Source organism: Ovis aries, chromosome 15 (assembly GCF_016772045.2).
Source record: "Ovis aries strain OAR_USU_Benz2616 breed Rambouillet chromosome 15, ARS-UI_Ramb_v3.0, whole genome shotgun sequence".
Classification (NCBI taxonomy): domain Eukaryota; kingdom Metazoa; phylum Chordata; class Mammalia; order Artiodactyla; family Bovidae; genus Ovis; species Ovis aries.
The window spans coordinates 65,835,221-65,852,574 of record NC_056068.1 but is presented as its reverse complement, the minus strand read 5'-3'; the positions used below and the strand labels follow the sequence as shown (position 1 = coordinate 65,852,574).

General features: G+C 40.0%; 2 protein-coding genes across 14 annotated transcripts in view; one reads left to right on the top strand and one right to left on the bottom strand.

Moving 5' to 3' along the window:
* The window catches only part of IFTAP (intraflagellar transport associated protein), a 70,819-nt gene extending 58,339 nt beyond the window's left edge, over positions 1-12,480 (bottom strand). For 4 of the 11 annotated variants that reach the window (XR_009596667.1, XR_009596665.1, XM_012096242.5 and 1 more), the window contains exon 1: positions 12,362-12,480. The gene's annotated coding sequence lies outside the window, so the exon portion shown is untranslated. Of the gene's footprint in view, positions 1-2,878; positions 6,204-7,114; positions 7,359-7,953; positions 8,030-12,361 lie in introns of all 11 variants that reach the window. The other 7 variants (XR_009596666.1, XM_012096243.5, XR_009596669.1 and 4 more) reach the window with 5 other exon arrangements.
* RAG2 (recombination activating 2) lies at positions 7,386-16,106 on the top strand. Of its 3 annotated transcripts, XM_060400061.1 has the most exons (4): positions 7,399-7,572; positions 11,532-11,590; positions 12,053-12,309; positions 12,801-16,106. In XM_060400061.1, the coding sequence occupies exon 4, from the start codon at positions 12,829-12,831 to the stop codon at positions 14,410-14,412; it is 1,584 nt and encodes a 527-aa protein (XP_060256044.1). In that variant the 5' UTR covers positions 7,399-7,572; positions 11,532-11,590; positions 12,053-12,309; positions 12,801-12,828; the 3' UTR covers positions 14,413-16,106. The 3 variants fall into 3 exon arrangements, with proteins under 3 accessions (XP_042089302.1, XP_060256044.1, XP_011951631.1); XM_042233368.2 differs by lacking the exon at positions 12,053-12,309 and having other exon boundaries at positions 7,386-7,572; XM_012096241.4 differs by lacking the exons at positions 7,399-7,572; positions 11,532-11,590 and having other exon boundaries at positions 11,599-12,309.
* Positions 16,107-17,354: the final 1,248 nt, after the last annotated feature.

The window sequence follows — 17,354 nt, the reverse complement described above, 5'->3', positions numbered from 1 at the left end:
CTTTATCCCAATAACATACAAAACATCTTGAGGCAAAATGCACACACACATACAAACACACACACACACACACACACACACACACATATCATTTGTTTTAGACATTTACCAATACAAACAGGAAAACAAAGGAAAAGAGGAAGACATAAATACAAAACTTCTTATGAAATAGAAGAGGATCTAAAATCCTTTACAGTTTTTTATCTGGGTGATAAAAACATACCAATGAGCCTTTTCTAACACTTTAAAAAGCATGGAATTCTCTATTACCACCAAAAAAGCTGACAGTATAAGCCTCTAGATTTCCATATAGATTCCCCTGGATACAACCCTTTGCAGCGAATATTAAAGGAAGCCTTTGGTAGGAGGCAGGAGAGGCTTGGAGATAACTGCTAACTATAAAGCTTTAGAAGAACAGATTCCCAGGTCGTTCGGTGCCAACACAGGCGACGCAGGTTCGACCCATGGGCTGGGAAGATCCCCTGGAGAAGGAAATGGCAACCCACACCAGTATCCTTGCCTGGAAAATTTCATGGACAGAGGAGCCTGGCAGGCTACGTCCATGGGGTCACAAAAGAGTCAGACACGGCTTAGTGACTAAACAACAACAAAGCTTTAGAGGAGAAAAGCTGCATATTGTCATCTGTGCAGAGGTCTCAGAAGTTGGCACATCTTTGTTATACTTTTTCCTTGACAAAAATCTCATCTTAAGGAAAAGAGAAAGAGAAAACACCCAGTAAAAGTTTACCAAGAATGTTGGAACTCAGGCATGTTGATGGTTTTCCTCCTGCAATAAGCTCTAGAGAGTGGGAATAATACTAACCTATAAAATTACATGTTTAAGCAGAAAGTTTCCTCTTGAAAAATTTGCTTCCCTTTCCTGATCATCCATCCAAGTTACCATAATGGGGTTTCTTGAAGCTATAATTTATTAAGACTTGCTCATCAACAGATTGTATAAAATCAATTTTATTTCCCCAAAATATACTCTTCCTCCAAGCTGCTCAAGCCAATCCAGAAATGTCTACATTGACTCACTGAGGCAGGTCAACTATTAGACTGTTTTCAATTACACAGTTATTAATTCCATTAAACAAAAATGCAAAGAGTTAAGCATTCAGAACTTCCCTCTCCTTGCTTACTCCTTATTTTTTTTTTAAAAAAAAAAAAGCAAATTACCTGTGGACATGGAAGCTGAAAGATGTACCCATAAGACAAATTTTAGAAAATCCAGCGTTTTTGAAAGCAAAAAAATTACTTTTCCACTATCATTTTTGTTTCTTAATTTGCTTTTTTGAAAAATTTGAGTCAATCACCTACCTTCACCTCCTAACAAAGCTACAAACATATTCATTGATCACTGCTGCTGCTGCCAAGTCGCTTCAGTCGTGTCCGACTCTGTGTGACCCCATAGACGGCAACCCACCAGGCTCTGCCATCCCTGGGATTCTCTAGGCAAGAACACTGGAGTGGGTTGCCATTTCCTTCTCCAATGCATGACCTCCGGACTAGCACATTTTATCAAGAAAAATGTACAATACACATATTTCAATGTTACTCAAAACTGATCTCCTGGCCTCAGAAATGTGATCATCTACCTCAATGAGTTATGGACAATAATTGTGAGTATTTCAGTGAACATTTTTTCAAGGCCCCTGATAAACCTGTGGATCCAAACAGGCAGTAGAGTTTCTCAATCAACTTTAGAGCTCTATAATCACGCAATAAGGTTTCAATCATAAAAGAGTTATTAGCTCAACTGTAATCCCGCCTTCCCATGGATACAATGTCCCATTATTGTGCATGACAACTGTGGCACAAAAGCATCCACTCTCAATTAAACTCATCTCTTTGTCTGGCTTCCCAGCCTGTGGGCCACGTGCTCAGCACACAGTACTTCCACAAAACCAGAAAGCCTGCTTTAAAGCAACACCTGCACAGCTAGTTAGGAGCCGGTGTAGACCCACCAGACTCTGCTTTTAGGAATTCATTTCAAAAAGTGTTTCAAAATGCCAGATGGTGCAAATAATATCGACCTTCTCATTTGACATTCTCTTAAAAAGAAATAAGATCTTAAAGCTGTATTTCTCAGCTATTTTTGATTCTAAATTCCTATGACCGTAGAATAACAAATGGGCCTTAAGGAATAACACAATGATGCCCTAATTTCCAATTTCCCTCAGCACTTTATTTGCAATTTTGCTTCGATGTACACAACATAACACACACACACACCTACGTAAAAACCAATTTCTTTTTGCCAGCATGGTTTCTATACACAAAAGTAGTTCAGTTCAGTCGCTCAGTCATACCCGACTCTTTGTGACCCCATGAATCACAGCAGGCCAGGCCTCCCTGTCCATCACCAACTCCCGGAGTTCACTCAGACTCACGTCCATTGAGTCCGTGATGCCATCCAGCCATCTCATCCTTGGTCGTCCCCTTCTCCTCCTGCCCCCAATCCCTCCCAGCATCAGAGTCTTTTCCAGTGAGTCAACTCCTCACATGAGGTGGCCAAAGTACTGGAGCTTCAGCTTTAGCATCATTCCTTCCAAAGAAATCCCAGGGTTGATCTCCTTCAGAATGGACTGGCTGGATCTCCTTGCAGTCCAAGGGACTCTCAAGAGTCTTCTCCGACACCACAGTTCAAAAGCATCAATTCTTCGGCGCTCAGGTAGAAGTTAAGAAACACAAATTCCCTCCTTCTCTAAGAATAAAAATTTTAAGTGCATTTTCTTTCTGAAACAACACTGTAAATCACCTCTGAAATGTTGGTCCATTTTATTCGACAATTAGGAATCCTCCTTAAAAATCAGAGAATGTTCCGGTCATGTGGCTGCATTTAATTCATCACTTTAAATAAAAAATGACAACTCACTTGTCATGTTCTTCTCTTGACAATCCATCACACTAACTGTAGATTGCTTCCGTCTATGTTTCCTTTTCCTTCCTCTTTTCTCCTCTTTGCTAGTTTCGGTTGTGGCTTCTATCGTGGGATTCATTCAACAAGTCAGACATCTCCCTTTCCCATACTATTTATATTATTTCCTGAAAAAAATTCAGCCACTTATTTACAAAAGCAAAACTTGTCTATGCCTGTTTGAATGCTATGAAAAGCTGCCATCGACCTTATTTCAAACACTTGCTAACCCGTTGGGCAATAATGTCATTTAAGTTGTTTCTTCATTTATAAAAGGGGATGGAAACGCTTGCCAGGTCACTACATTGCTTGAGAAACACTGTCACGAGTTCACAAAACTGTGCTCCTCCTCTGCCCGCCTCAGTTCACCATGTGCACACACTCTTGCAGCTGTTACCCTTTCAAGTTATTTAACTTTTCTAGCCTTAAGTAGTGTGAACGTAGGTATAAAGGGACAGGATTTGAAGCTGTCTTCCATCTCTGACATTCTTTTTCTCCAACTATGTTTCCTTTTTATTCAATTACTATGACAGTATATCCCATTACTAAGTCTTTTATCTCCTCTGTGGAATGAAGATTATTTTACTCTGTAATGACACTGACTTGTATTCTTTAATTGACCACTGTCTTTGGAGTTAAGGTAGAAGAAATACACATATCGCAGTATGAATTTGACTCTGCCCCAATAATTGTGATTTCTTGGTGAACTTTTGAGAAAGGGTGACTACTTCCTACTATCATGCAAGCTCCTTAAGGCAAGACCTGTGTCTGTAATATTTTTTTTCCCTAATCCTCCACAGTGGAGGTACACAGTGGATGCTGTATAAATATTGTTCATGACTTCACATTTAGCTTCTGTGCTAGCATTTTGATAGGCTGGGGACAATGAACCCACTCAGCAACCAACTACCTGTTTCCTGGTGTTAGTAGAATGCAAAGGCTAAAGCACTTACCTAAACCCACCCCTGGTTTCTGTGTTGCATTGATTATTTTATATTTATTGTGGAGATACCCACTATGTCAATTAGATGAGAGCTGCCACTGATGCTGGAATTTCAAGTGCCATAATCATTATACAACACCATGAATAGGTTAGGGGAATAACCCAATGCTCTTTTGCAGAAAGAGATTTAAACAATCACTGTAGGAGTAACCAGAAGAGATGATGACTTTTTTTAAAGAATGGATCAACATTTCAAAGGATGAAAATCAGCCAAACAACTGAGCTACTTGCTCGGTTTTTAAAAAGTCAACCCTGAAAACGCATCCTAAAATTTTTCAAAAAATGAACATCTTTACTTTTACAAATAAATTTATGGCACCATCATCATTACACAGATTTATTGAGTATACTCTCTATAACAGACACTTCATATCCATCCATCCTCCCAATAAGGCAGGTATCACCGTTGTTTTAGAGATAAGGACTGAAGCTCAAAAAGGCCATTCAGCTAGTAAGTGGCAGAACTCAGACTCAAATCCAAATCTATCTACCTCTAATCACTACATTCTATCATCTAAGCCACACAGAACCTGATTAAATGACCAACAACACTGAACGGCCTGATAGATTACATTATATTTACCCAATGGAATTTTAGGCAAGTATTAAAAATTATAAAGGTGGAAATATACATTTCATAGTATATATGAAATAACATCACATTGAAAAGATAAAACACAATTTAAATACATTCTTATCATAATTATTAATGTATGTACACCTGGATAAAAATTAGAACACAAAAAAATTTATGGTTAGGAAATGGGCTTAATAAATGGTATATATTTTTCTTGAGGTAACTGTTTTTAATGGATTGTTTTAAAATTAAGTCAGCTACAGTAATCAAGGCAGTGTGGTATTGGTGAAAGAATATACAAAGAGATCAATGGAACCGAACAGAGAACCCAGGATAGATCCACCTAAGTAGAGCTAACTGATCTCTGACAGAGGAGCAAGGGCAACACAACAGAGGAAAAATAGTCTTTTCAACAAAGGATTCTGGAACAACTGGACACCCACAAGCAAAAATAGGAATCTAGGCTTATTAATAAAATGGATCACTGAACAGAGAGTAAACCACAAAATTATGGAACTCCTACAAGTTTTATATCAGAAGAAAACCTAGATGACCTTGGATATGGCAATGGAGTTTTTAGATACAACACTAAAGGCATGATCCATGAAAAATATAATTGATAAGCTGAACTTCACCAAAATTAAAGACTTACGCGCGCCAAAAAACACAGACAAGAGAACGAAAAGAAAAGCCATATGATGGGAGAAAATACTTGCAAAAAAAAAAATCTGATAAAGAACTGTTATCCAAAATATACAAAGAACTCTTAAGATGCAACAATGAAAAGACAAATAACCTGATTAAAAAATAGGCCAAACACCTTAGTAGACACCTCACTGAAGAAGACGTACAGATTACAAGCAAATGAAGAGATGTTCGCATCAAGTCATTAGGGAAGTGACAAAATTAAAACAGTGAGATGCTACACACCTATCAGCATTGCCAAGATCCAGACCACATCAACTGCTGGTGAGGATGTAAGCAACATGAACTCTCATTCATTGCTAGTGGGTATACAAAATCATAAAGACAGTTTGGAGGTTTCTTACAAAACTAAACATACTCTTACCATATGATTCACTAACAGGGCTCCTTCGTATTTACCCAAAGGACTTGAAAACTTACATCCACACAAAAACCTGGACATGGATGTTTATAGCAGCTTTATTTATAACTGCCAAAATCTGAAAGCAACCAAGGTGTCATTTCGTAGGAAGACAGATGAACTGTGGATATCCAGGCAATGAAATACTACTATTCAGAGCTAAAAAGAAATGAGCTATCAAGTCATAGAAAGACATGGAGGAAACTTAAATGCATGCTACTAAGGGAAAGAAGCCAATCTGAAAACTATATGACATCGTGAAATCTGCAAAAGTATGGAAACAATAAAAAAAAGATTAGTGGTTTCAGGGGTTGAGGAAAGGGAGCAGTGAGTAGGTGGAGAACAGAGAACTTTTAGGGCAGTGAAATTATTCTGCATGATCCTGTAATAATAGATACATGCCATTATACATTTGTCCAAACCCCTGAATGTACACCACCAAGAGTGAATGTTAATTTAAACTCTGAACTTTGAGTGATAATAATGTGTCAGTGTGGGCTTCCTTGGTGGCTCAGTGGGTAAAGAATCCACCTGCAATGCAGGAGATCTGGGTTCGATCCCTGAGTTGGGAAGATCCCCTGGAGGAGGGCACAGCAACCTACTCCAGTATTCTTGCCTGGAGAATCCCCACAGAAAAAGGAACCTGGCGGGCTGCAGTCCATGGGGTTGCAAACAGTCGGTCACAACTGAGCGACTAAGCACAGCACAATGTGTCAATGCAGGTTCATCTATTTTAACAAATGTATCTCTGATGGGAGGTACTGATAACAAGAGGCTATGAATGAGTAGGGGCACCAGGTATATGGGAAACTCTACTTTTCACACAATTTTGCTACAAACCTAAAACTGCTCTAAAAAATAAAGTTTATCTTAAAAATTAAGCCAGCTGTTACATCTGCTCTGAACCCCTTGGTTTACTCTTCCTTTGACTGTGAAACTTTGGAATAGGGACGGGGGAGGCTACTATCACAGTTTTTAAGACTGCTGTGGAATATTTTCCTTGGCAGAACATTTATTTAATCTTTTTGCAACAGTCTTTTGAGGTAGATATTTCTATCCCCACTTCAGAGATGAGGAAACACAGACTTAAGGATTAAGATGACTCCACCTGGAAAACAGCAAAGTTGGCAGAGAAAACCAGGGCCACTTGACTCTAAAGCCCATTTTCTTAATCACCCCATTGTATAATCCTACACAGCAGCTGCCCAATATAAAATGGGTGGTAGGCCTCCCATAAACAGAACTCCTTTTGATTTTGAGAAGACCACTCAAAATCACTGACATTGGTACTAGTAGTTTCTGTTTTAGGAAAAATAATTTCCCATTTGAATTACGATAGCATTTATTTGTTGCTGTTGTTGCTGTTTAGTCACCAAGTCGTGTCTGACTCTGTAAATCCCTGGACTGCAGCCCGCCAGGCTCTTTTGTCCATGGGATTTCCCAAGCCAGAATACTGGAGTGGGTTGCCATTTCCTTCTCCAGGGAATCTTTCCAACTAGGGGATCAAACCCATGACTCCTGTTTGGCTTGGCAGGTGGGTTCTTTACCACGGAGCCACCTGGGAAGCCCCAGTATTTATTTAAATCATATTAATTATATTCATTTTTCTAAAATGTTTTTGATAAATCAGGTTTCTACCAGGGCTTTTTTTTCTGTCTTTACAGATGAATAGTAGATTAGGTTTTCATTGCTCACCAGTAAGGAAACAGTTAAATCTTGAGGGTACACCCTGGTGGATATCTCCCTCAACCATCTAAAGAAAAAAAAAAAAGTCACAGTCAGTTACTCCCGTTAGATCTGCGTTCACTGGGACATCTGTAGGCACACATACGTGCTCTGTTTACCATCATCCTTCTGCAGGCCACGGTCAGAGTCAGCAGTCAGTGAATCTTCCCCAAGTGCTGACATTTAATACCGGGTTTAGCGGCAAAGATTGAGAGAGGGCTGAGCAGACCCCTGGCCTTCAGGTAGGTCCAATAACTTCATTTCTACTGGAGCTAAAACCTGGGAGCTTACGCTTGTCAACTTTTAGGGAAAGATGCCCCCTTCAGCAGTATGTTAGTTCCAGTTGGACTGGGTGTCTAGATAGGGAAGGGATGATGTAGAATTTAGAGAGAAAGGGGCTTTCTGGTCTCAGGCTGCAACAAGGATTTTACTCCTGTGGCATCCAAGTTGACATATTAAACTTAGTGCATAAATGCTTCTCTGATACAAGGGTCAGAAGGAAGACCCAATCCTGGCTCCACTGTCAGCAAAAAAAAATCAAACAATGTGTGCCTCAAGCCTGATTAACTGTGCAAGATAGGGTTAATTCACACACTGAAAAGACTGTAGTTACATGAGGTTACCTGCTATTTTGGAGCAATCAGAAAACGTGGGCCACGCTGATCAGTAAGATTTAATGCTTCCGAGTACAGTAGCTTTCTTTGGAAGGGAAAAAAAAGTCAGTTCAAACACAGGAAACTACAAACCCAGACCTCACACCATTAGTCCTCTTTTGATTCTCAACTATGCCCTAGCTCCATAGTGAATAAGCGAAACGCTCCCTGCGGAGGGATGTTAGCATGGGGTTGAGAAACCTGTATAAATTTATTGGTCCCGTATTTCTGTCTCTTAAAAAGAATCTTTAATGTGTTGACTTTGAAAGTTCCTTCAATCGAAGAACAGTGTCTTCTTTTTCAAACCCTGCCTGTTTTCATCTGGCCTATTTAAAGAGAAGCACTTCAGTAGATTATTTTAGTCATAGTATCACCTTTTAAAAACTCATTTAAAAACCGAGATGGGACAAATAGAGTCACATTGAAACCGTGGAACATAGACCATAGTCTACTCCCGTGAAGACACAAATTTAAGTTAGTAAAGCAAAGTTGCAAAACCTAAACTACATGGCAAAATAAAGTGAAAACACTTTCAATGTTCTTGTGCATTCTTTAAATACATGAGTCATCCGGCCATGGTTTAAAATTTGTAATCTAAAAATTAAACACACAAACACTTTGTGTTTCAAGAAGAGGTAGTTCATCTTAACAGTAATCAACTTTACCACTATTTTTAGGGCCCTGTAATTATGGGGTGAGCCAAGAGCAGGACATCAAAGGGAAAACAGGTCAGGAATCTTTGGGCACCCAAAAAGGCTACACAAAGAGGTAGTATGGGTCATGTCTTGCCTAAGAAATGTTTGTTTAATCTGCAATAACCATGTTTTCCTTTTGAGGAGTCAAAATCCCTATGAACTTTATTTATAATCAATTTTTTTTAGTAATCTTTTTGTTTTTTCAATGAGAACACATTGTATAGCACAGAGGACTCTACGTGAGGCACTGTGGTGACCTGAACGAGAAGGAAGTCCAAAAGGGAGGGGATGTGTGTATATGTGTGGCTGATTCATTTTGTTGTACAGTAGAAGCTCAAACAATGTTGCAAAGCAATTATACTCCAATAAAAATTAATTTAAAATTCAAAATCCCCATGAACTTCAAAATGAAGCCAATAGGCTACAGTGAAACTTTCTGTTTAAAAGCAAGCACTCTTGGTGTATGGTCACCCCTTGGGATCTGGGATTCATTACCTCTGCATAGCGGGCCTTCTAGCCCAGTCATTACTGGGTGATGGCCAGTCTTCCCTGGTGTTTACAATAAGTAGGCGCTGGCGCGGGTGCTCCCTCAACCCCAGAGTGAGCAACTCTGAAAATCATCTGCACGTCATGCTGAGTGTGATCACTGCTGGTTTTCCTTTACCGAACTGAGTGCCAACAATATTTCCCTTTAGTTCCAATGGAGAGCATTTTCCTAGTTGCACAGATGCCTTCTCTCACATACACCTGGATAGGCCACAAGTAAATAAAACACTTGCCCAGGTTATTTCATAAGCAAGGCAAGTTGCTGAACCTGCAAACCACCATATCTGAGGAAGAAAGAGGCTTGCTTCATAACCTTAGGCATAATCCTTCTCATTCAAGTTCCTCATTTGCTTTAATAACCCACATGATTATTAAAATATCACACTTTGAATCTCCCAAGCTAAAAATAACTAGAAGAAAACAATTAGCAATTAATTAAATCTGATCTTCAAGGCCCCACCAAAACTGCATTAGACTGACCATAGATTCCAAATGGCCCAAGGAAACTTTGCAGGCAGAATAAAACAAATTATATCATCAAATAATGTTTGCTGTATGGTGTGCTATGCTCGGTCACTAAGTCCTGTCCAACTCTTTGCAACCCCATAGACTATAGCCCTGGAGAAGGCAATGGCACCCCACTCCAGTACTCTTGCCTGGGAAATCCCATGGGTGGAGGAGCCTGGTAGGCTACAGTCCATGGGGTAGCAAAGAGTCAGACACGACTGAGAGATTTCACTTTCACTTTTCACTTTCATGCATTGGAGAAGGAAATGGCAACCCAGTCCACTGTTCTTGCCTGGAGAATCCCAGGGACAGGGGAGCCTGGTGGACTGCCGTCTATGGGGTAGCACAGAGTCGGACATGACTGACGCAACTTAGCAGCAGCAGCAGACTGTAGCCCCTCCAGGCTCCTGGACCAGTACATGGAATTTTCCAGGCAAGAATGCCGGAGTGGGTTGTCATTTCCTTCTCCAGGGGATCTTCCTGACCCAGGTATCAAACCTGCGTCTCCTGCACTGGCAGGCTAATGCTTATTCAATACTTATTATGCACCAGCATATATAATCACATATGTGCTGTGTGATTTACGTGTGTCATCTCATTTACTCTCAAAAATAACTCAACGAATAGATACTAATACTATCCCTACTTCACAGATAAGAAAACAGAGAAAATAAACTTGGCCAAGAGAGTTAAACAGCAAATATGTGTTTCAGCCCAAATTTGGACTCAGACAATCTAACTTAAGAGTCTGCATATTTAATCAGGAGTTAGTGGAAGGGTAACAAGAATAATAAAATATTCCCTGTTACTTAAATTGAGCTCACCACCAACACCTCTGTCCTACTGTCCTATGCATGCACCGTCGTGTCCAACTCTTGGTGCCCCCGTGGACTACAGGCCCACCAGGCTCCTCTATGGGATTGCCCAAGCAAGAATACTGGAGTGGGTTGCCATTTCCTCCTCCAGGGGATCTTCCCTACCCAGGGATCAAACCCACATTTCCTGAATTGCAGGCAGATTCTTTACCACTGAGCCACCTGGGAGCCCCCTTCTGTTGCATCAGTTCAGTTCAGTCACTCAGTGGTGTCCGACTCTGTGACCCCATGGACTGTAGCACGCCAGGCTTCCCTGTCCATCAATCAACTCCCGGAGATTACTCAGACTCATGTCCATCAAGTTGGTGATGCCATCCAGCCATCTCATCCTCTGTCGTCCCCTTCTCCTCCTGCATACAATCTTTCTAGTATCAGGGTTTTTTTCAGTGACTCAGTTCTTCGCATCAGGTGCCCAAAGCACTGGAGCTTCAGCTTCAGCATCATTCCTTCCAATGAATACTCAGAACTGATTTTCTTTAGGACTGACTATTGCATATGTTTATTCAATTCTCACCAGTCTAAAAAATTATCAATCTATGCCCACTAACCTGATTCCCAGACCTTAAAACCATTCTTATCAGCTAACTGTGCATTAACAACCTTACTTTTCATAAGTTCAAATATAATCATCACAACTAGGACTTACAGTGTACAAAGCCCTGTTCTAAGTGCTTTGCGTGTTATTAACTTACTAATCACAACTTACATCAACCAGTTAGGTAGGTAAAATTATCATTTTACAGATGAGGAAACTAGACACAGGTTAAATTACTTGCCCAAGGTAACATAGGAAGTGACAGAGCCAGGATTTGAATACAGGGAGTCAACTTTCAGAGTCCATCCTCTTAGCCACTGTTTTTGAAACATTAACAGTTTATTCTTAGAAGTCAAGTAATCTGTGTTTTTCTTGTTTCCTTTAATTTAGGAATTTAGTCTGCAAACAGGGAGTGTATTTCACATAAAGGCTCCTGATATCCCTTCAAGGTAGGTAATAATTTTTTTTAATTAATCAAGCTTACTTCATCTGATAAATATCTCTTTTTAAAAATCATACAAATATTACCTTCTGTATAATGCTGGTACCTCTTTTTTAACGCTTGCTTACAACAGAATTACTAAAGAAGTACTTCGAGGTTCTGGAACAGGAAAGGGATCTGAAATAATGGCCACTAACTCTCATTTTCTTATCCAAAGAGGGAGGAAGGGAGGGAGGGGAAGAGACAGTGGAGAGAAGAGGTGTTGGAAAACTTCTCTGCTTCCCTAAAAGAAATCTAAAACCGAAGCAAGAGCAGCTGAGAAAGCAAACAGCCTTTGGCGAGGTATTCGGTAAAGTCTAATTACCATATTTCCATGACTACATACAGGAATGGTAAAAAATCACTATCAGGTAAATTCTCCCCAGCACGCTGGGTATTCAGAGATTAATCTTTTGGTCCTGCAAAACAGTCACAGCTTGGTATTCTCGATGCCCCCTTCAAACTCCCGCCCCAGCAACCTAAGGATGCCCAAGTGTGCAATTTTGAGCCCAGGCTCCAAAGCGTCCCGGCAAGAGATCGTGAGGACACTCGGCCAGGAGTCTCTTCAGGCGGCGGTTCCCAGGCAACCCCACTCTGGGCAGAAGCAGCTGTGCTTCCTACCCGGTCAGCTGTCCCCCGGAGAGGCTACAGCAACACCCGGGCGCGGGTAGCCTGACGCCCCTCCTGGTACGCAACTTTCCCATAACCTGGATGTTAGGTGTGCATCAGCCATTCTCACCTCCCATTCCCTAGTTTTCTGTCTTGGCTCCCAGCTAGTCACTTCGCATTTTTGGCGTCTTTACTCAGCGAGACTTGTCTCCTGGAGAAGCAACGATTGGAGCCACACGTCCCACAGAGAATGGATTCCTGGGAAATGTAGTTCTTTCTGCTGACAAGTGGTGAATCTTTAAGGGAAAATGACTACAATTCCCAGAAATCTAAGGGACGGTAGTCCATGTCCAAAACAGCTCCCAGCTGCTACGATTGTTTTAAGCCAAAAGGTTCTGTGTCCGTTTGCTTGTCTAGCCGCCTGAATTTTTGCTATTCCACTGCAAACTTACGGGACAACTCTTTATTTTTAACATGCTTTTTGCATGTGAGGGAATCTACACATAATGATTTTATATGAATAGATGTAATAAGTAAAGAAAGTTTGTGTTTTTTTGTAATTCTTTCAGATAAAAGATCTATCCACCATCAGAGAATATGTCACTACAGATGGTAACAGTCGGTAATAGCATGGCCTTAATTCAACCAGGCTTCTCATTAATGAATTTTGATGGGCAAGTTTTCTTCTTTGGCCAAAAAGGCTGGCCCAAGAGGTCTTGCCCCACTGGAGTTTTCCATTTTGAGGTAAAGCATAATCATCTCAAACTGAAGCCTGCAGTTTTCTCTAAGGATTCCTGCTACCTTCCTCCTCTTCGATACCCGGCCACTTGCACATTCAGCGGCAACTTGGAGTCTGAAAAGCATCAGTATATCATCCATGGAGGAAAAACACCAAATAATGAGCTTTCAGATAAGATTTATGTGATGTCTGTTGTTTCCAAGAACAACAAAAAAGTTACCTTTCGCTGCACAGAGAAGGACTTGGTAGGAGACGTTCCTGAAGGCAGATATGGTCATTCCATTGACGTGGTGTATAGTCGAGGGAAAAGTATGGGTGTTCTCTTTGGAGGACGGTCATACATACCTTCTGCTCAAAGAACCACAGAGAAATGGAACAGTGTAGCTGACTGCCTGCCCCATGTCTTCTTGGTGGATTTTGAATTTGGGTGCTCTACGTTATACATTCTTCCAGAACTTCAAGATGGACTATCTTTTCATGTCTCCATTGCCAGAAATGATACCGTTTATATTTTAGGAGGCCATTCACTTGCCAATAACATCCGCCCTGCCAATCTGTATAGAATAAGGGTTGATCTCCCCCTGGGTAGCCCAGCTGTGGAGTGCACAGTCTTGCCAGGAGGAATCTCTGTCTCCAGTGCAATCCTGACTCAAATAAGCAATGATGAATTTGTTATTGTTGGTGGCTATCAGCTTGAAAATCAAAAAAGAATGGTCTGCAACGTCATCTCTTTCAAGGATAACAAAATAGACATTCATGAGATGGAAACCCCAGATTGGACCCCAGATATTAAGCACAGCAAGATATGGTTTGGAAGCAACATGGGAAATGGAACTGTTTTCCTCGGCATACCAGGAGACAATAAACAGACTGTTTCAGAAGCATTTTACTTCTATACACTGAAATGTGCTGAAGACGATGTGAACGAAGATCAGAAAACTTTCACCAGTAGTCAGACATCAACAGAAGACCCAGGGGACTCCACTCCCTTCGAAGACTCAGAAGAATTTTGCTTCAGTGCAGAAGCAAACAGTTTCGATGGTGATGATGAATTTGACACCTACAATGAAGATGATGAGGAAGATGAGTCTGAGACAGGCTACTGGATTACATGCTGCCCTACTTGTGATGTGGATATCAATACTTGGGTACCATTTTATTCAACTGAGCTCAACAAGCCTGCCATGATCTATTGCTCTCATGGAGATGGACATTGGGTCCATGCCCAGTGCATGGATCTGGCAGAACGCACACTCATCCAGCTATCAGAAGGAAGCAATAAATATTACTGCAACGAGCATGTGAAGATAGCAAGAGCACTGCAGACTCCCAAAAGAGTTCAATCATTAAAAAAGCCTCCACTGAGATCCCTCCACAAAAAGGGTTCTGGGAAAATTATTACTCCTGCCAAGAAATCCTTTCTTAGAAGGTTGTTTGATTAGTTCCATGAAAGCCTTTCAGATTCAAGTGCATCAAAATTTTAAACTTATTTTAAAGAATCATAACAATGATAAAATTTATCTTCGTATTTTTGTTTATTGAAGACATCTAATGTTTTCATTTAGTTATATGAGTAAAGTACTAGGGGAAAGTGGTTATAATGCCATACTGAATAGAGTCATTGTGTTTAGACCTATGCAGGACCTATAACGTGTATTTTGAAAATACTTTACTGAAAGTTATATTCAATGGAATTTATGATCTGAATTTTTATTCAAGGAATCTTAAACACAGAAGTAGTAATAATAATCAAGGTATGCTTACATCCTTTATAGGACTTTTGGTAACAAATAATCCACCAAGCAGTTAATACAAATTTAACCAGTAAAGAAACTAACACCCAAAGGAGTTAAACGAATTATTTTGTGGACTATTACAATTTGGTGGTTGACCAGAAATTAAAACTGAGATCACCTGTATCCCACATGAATGTTCTTTGTACACCTCAAAGATGGCCACTTGACTATGCCCATATACAGAAAAAATTATAAGGAAATAGATAGGTAGATAGATAAATAGACTGTTGTGTTTAGTCACTCAGTTGTGCCCAAATCTTTGGACCCCCTGGACTGTAGCCCACCAGACTCGTCTGTCCATGGGAATTCTCCAGGCAAGAATACTTCAGTGGGTTGCCATGCCCTCCTCCAGGGGGATCTTCCCAACCCAGGAAGCGAACTCAGGTCTCCTGTGTTGCAGGCAGTTCTTTACTGTCTGAGCCACCAGGGAAGCTAGATAGGAAAAAAAAATAGATAATCTCCATTGACATGAAGAAAAACAAAATGAATCTACATTGTCTGTTACATTGTATCAAGCTATCCACATGTACTTTCTTCATAGACTCCTCCCCCACTCCCACCCACCCACCCCTCCACTCCTCCCCAGTCATATGGTTAACAGATGATAAAGTAAGCTAGTTGGTTGAAACAGTTCTTCGAGAGATTTAATGAAAATTCAGTCCACTGATAGCTCTCTGAAAGAGGGAGAAGAGTCAGAGTACAATAAGAATCTCTAAATAGATCTCATGAGAGATTATTCCCACAAGTAATATTGATTACTTACCCAAATAATAAAAGGTTAGAGATTGACAAAGGTAACAGGTAGATAATTTTTAAAAGGGAAAAAGAAATATATGTGTGTTTATGAGTCTAGTTGGTGTATGGCGTTTGCCGCCAGTGAAAGTTGTAGAAATCAGTGAGCTTGCTCAGGTTCAACTAGATACTTGCCAGAACTGAAATTAAAAGAACTGTTAATTTTGAGGCTTCACATCAATTGATAACTAGATGGCCTTAGATACAAATGTCTTCCCCCCTGGAGTATTTTTCTGGAAATGTATTTCATTTTAGCCCAAGAGCTTAGACCATAGCCTCTCGTTCATTTGTTTCCACTGAGTCCACAATGTGTAAGGTATTATTGCCAAATATAGGGGAAATATGAACCATACAGGAGATGAAATCCTGCTGAAAAGTTCTGCAAACAGTTCATGCCTCAGATACTGAAATAAATCTGAAAAAATTAAATCATGTTCACTTGCTTCAGTAATGTTGCTTGATGAATATCCTTTTTGCATAATTTGCTGTACCATTGTTTTGATTTTCTGTTGTTTCTATTACTTAATAAAGCTGATAAAATATGAAAATGTCTTTTGTTTACATTGCTTTATTCCTATTATTAACATTTGTAGTTACCCAGTTATCGGCAAAATCCTACACTTAATTTTTTCAAGATCATTCTACTTTTATTTCTCTTTTATCTGCCAGTAGAAAGTGACATGAGTGGGAGCTGAAATAGCCTCCACAGTGTTCAACATGTTTTTCCCTCACGTTGTAGTTTTTCCCACAATCATCTCTTATCTTTATTTGTCTACAGTGACCAAGTGGCTAAAAAGTAATTACACGTATTTGTTTCAAAGTGAAAGCAGATTACATTCGATAATCTGAGAGATTCCATTAAAGCTGCTTTTCGTGCGTGTGTGTGTGTGTCGGTGTGTAAGTCAAGGGCAAGTACTTTGGTTTTACTTACTGTAAGTTTGAGTAAAAATAGGTCTTTTTAAGTCATCTCACTAATGAGTCTACCAGATGTGATTTGAAGACAATGAAGTTTCTTTTCTAGTAAGCATATGCAAACTTTCAAAGGAACCACATTAGAAGAGTACTCACTTATCCCAAGGATATAATGCTTTTGCCTAACACAGTTCTAAAACTCACTTTTCAATCACTTTTAGAGTCTATGTTTCATTCTTTTGAAGATACTCAACAGTTAGAGATGAATTTGGTTTTTGGAAACAGACAAATGTTATCCAAAGCCAAGTAGGGTGTCATTTTCAGCATTATTGTCACTTTAGGCCAAAAGTGAAGTCTGAGCTAACAAAGTGGGTTTTCTGATATGCCTCACAAATAGATTTTAAAGGTAAGTCTCAAACAGTTTACACAGAATAATGTCAATAAATAAGTACATGGCTTTCCAGGGTGACTATTTTGAGGGAGTCTACTCCTCTCCAAGCACAAAGATGGTCCATTGCTTAAGAACTCACCTTGGAATGCAGGGGATGTGGATTTAATTCCCTGGTCAAGGAACTAAGATCCCACATGCCATGGGGCAACTAAGCCCTTGGAGCCCAAACACCACTAAAGATCTTGCATGACTCAACAAAGATCCCACGTACTGCATCTAAGACCCCCATGCAGATATCTACACATGGATCTATGTATCTATATAGATAGACACACATATATGTTTATATATAAACAAGAGCAAAATACACAAACAAGTTCAATCTGTCAAGAAAGTGGAAAGCATAGTGGAAAAGGAGTAGTCAGTCTAAAGGGTAGGAAGCTTGTTATGTTTATGGAACTGAAACAGCATCAGTCTGATGAACATAGTAAAC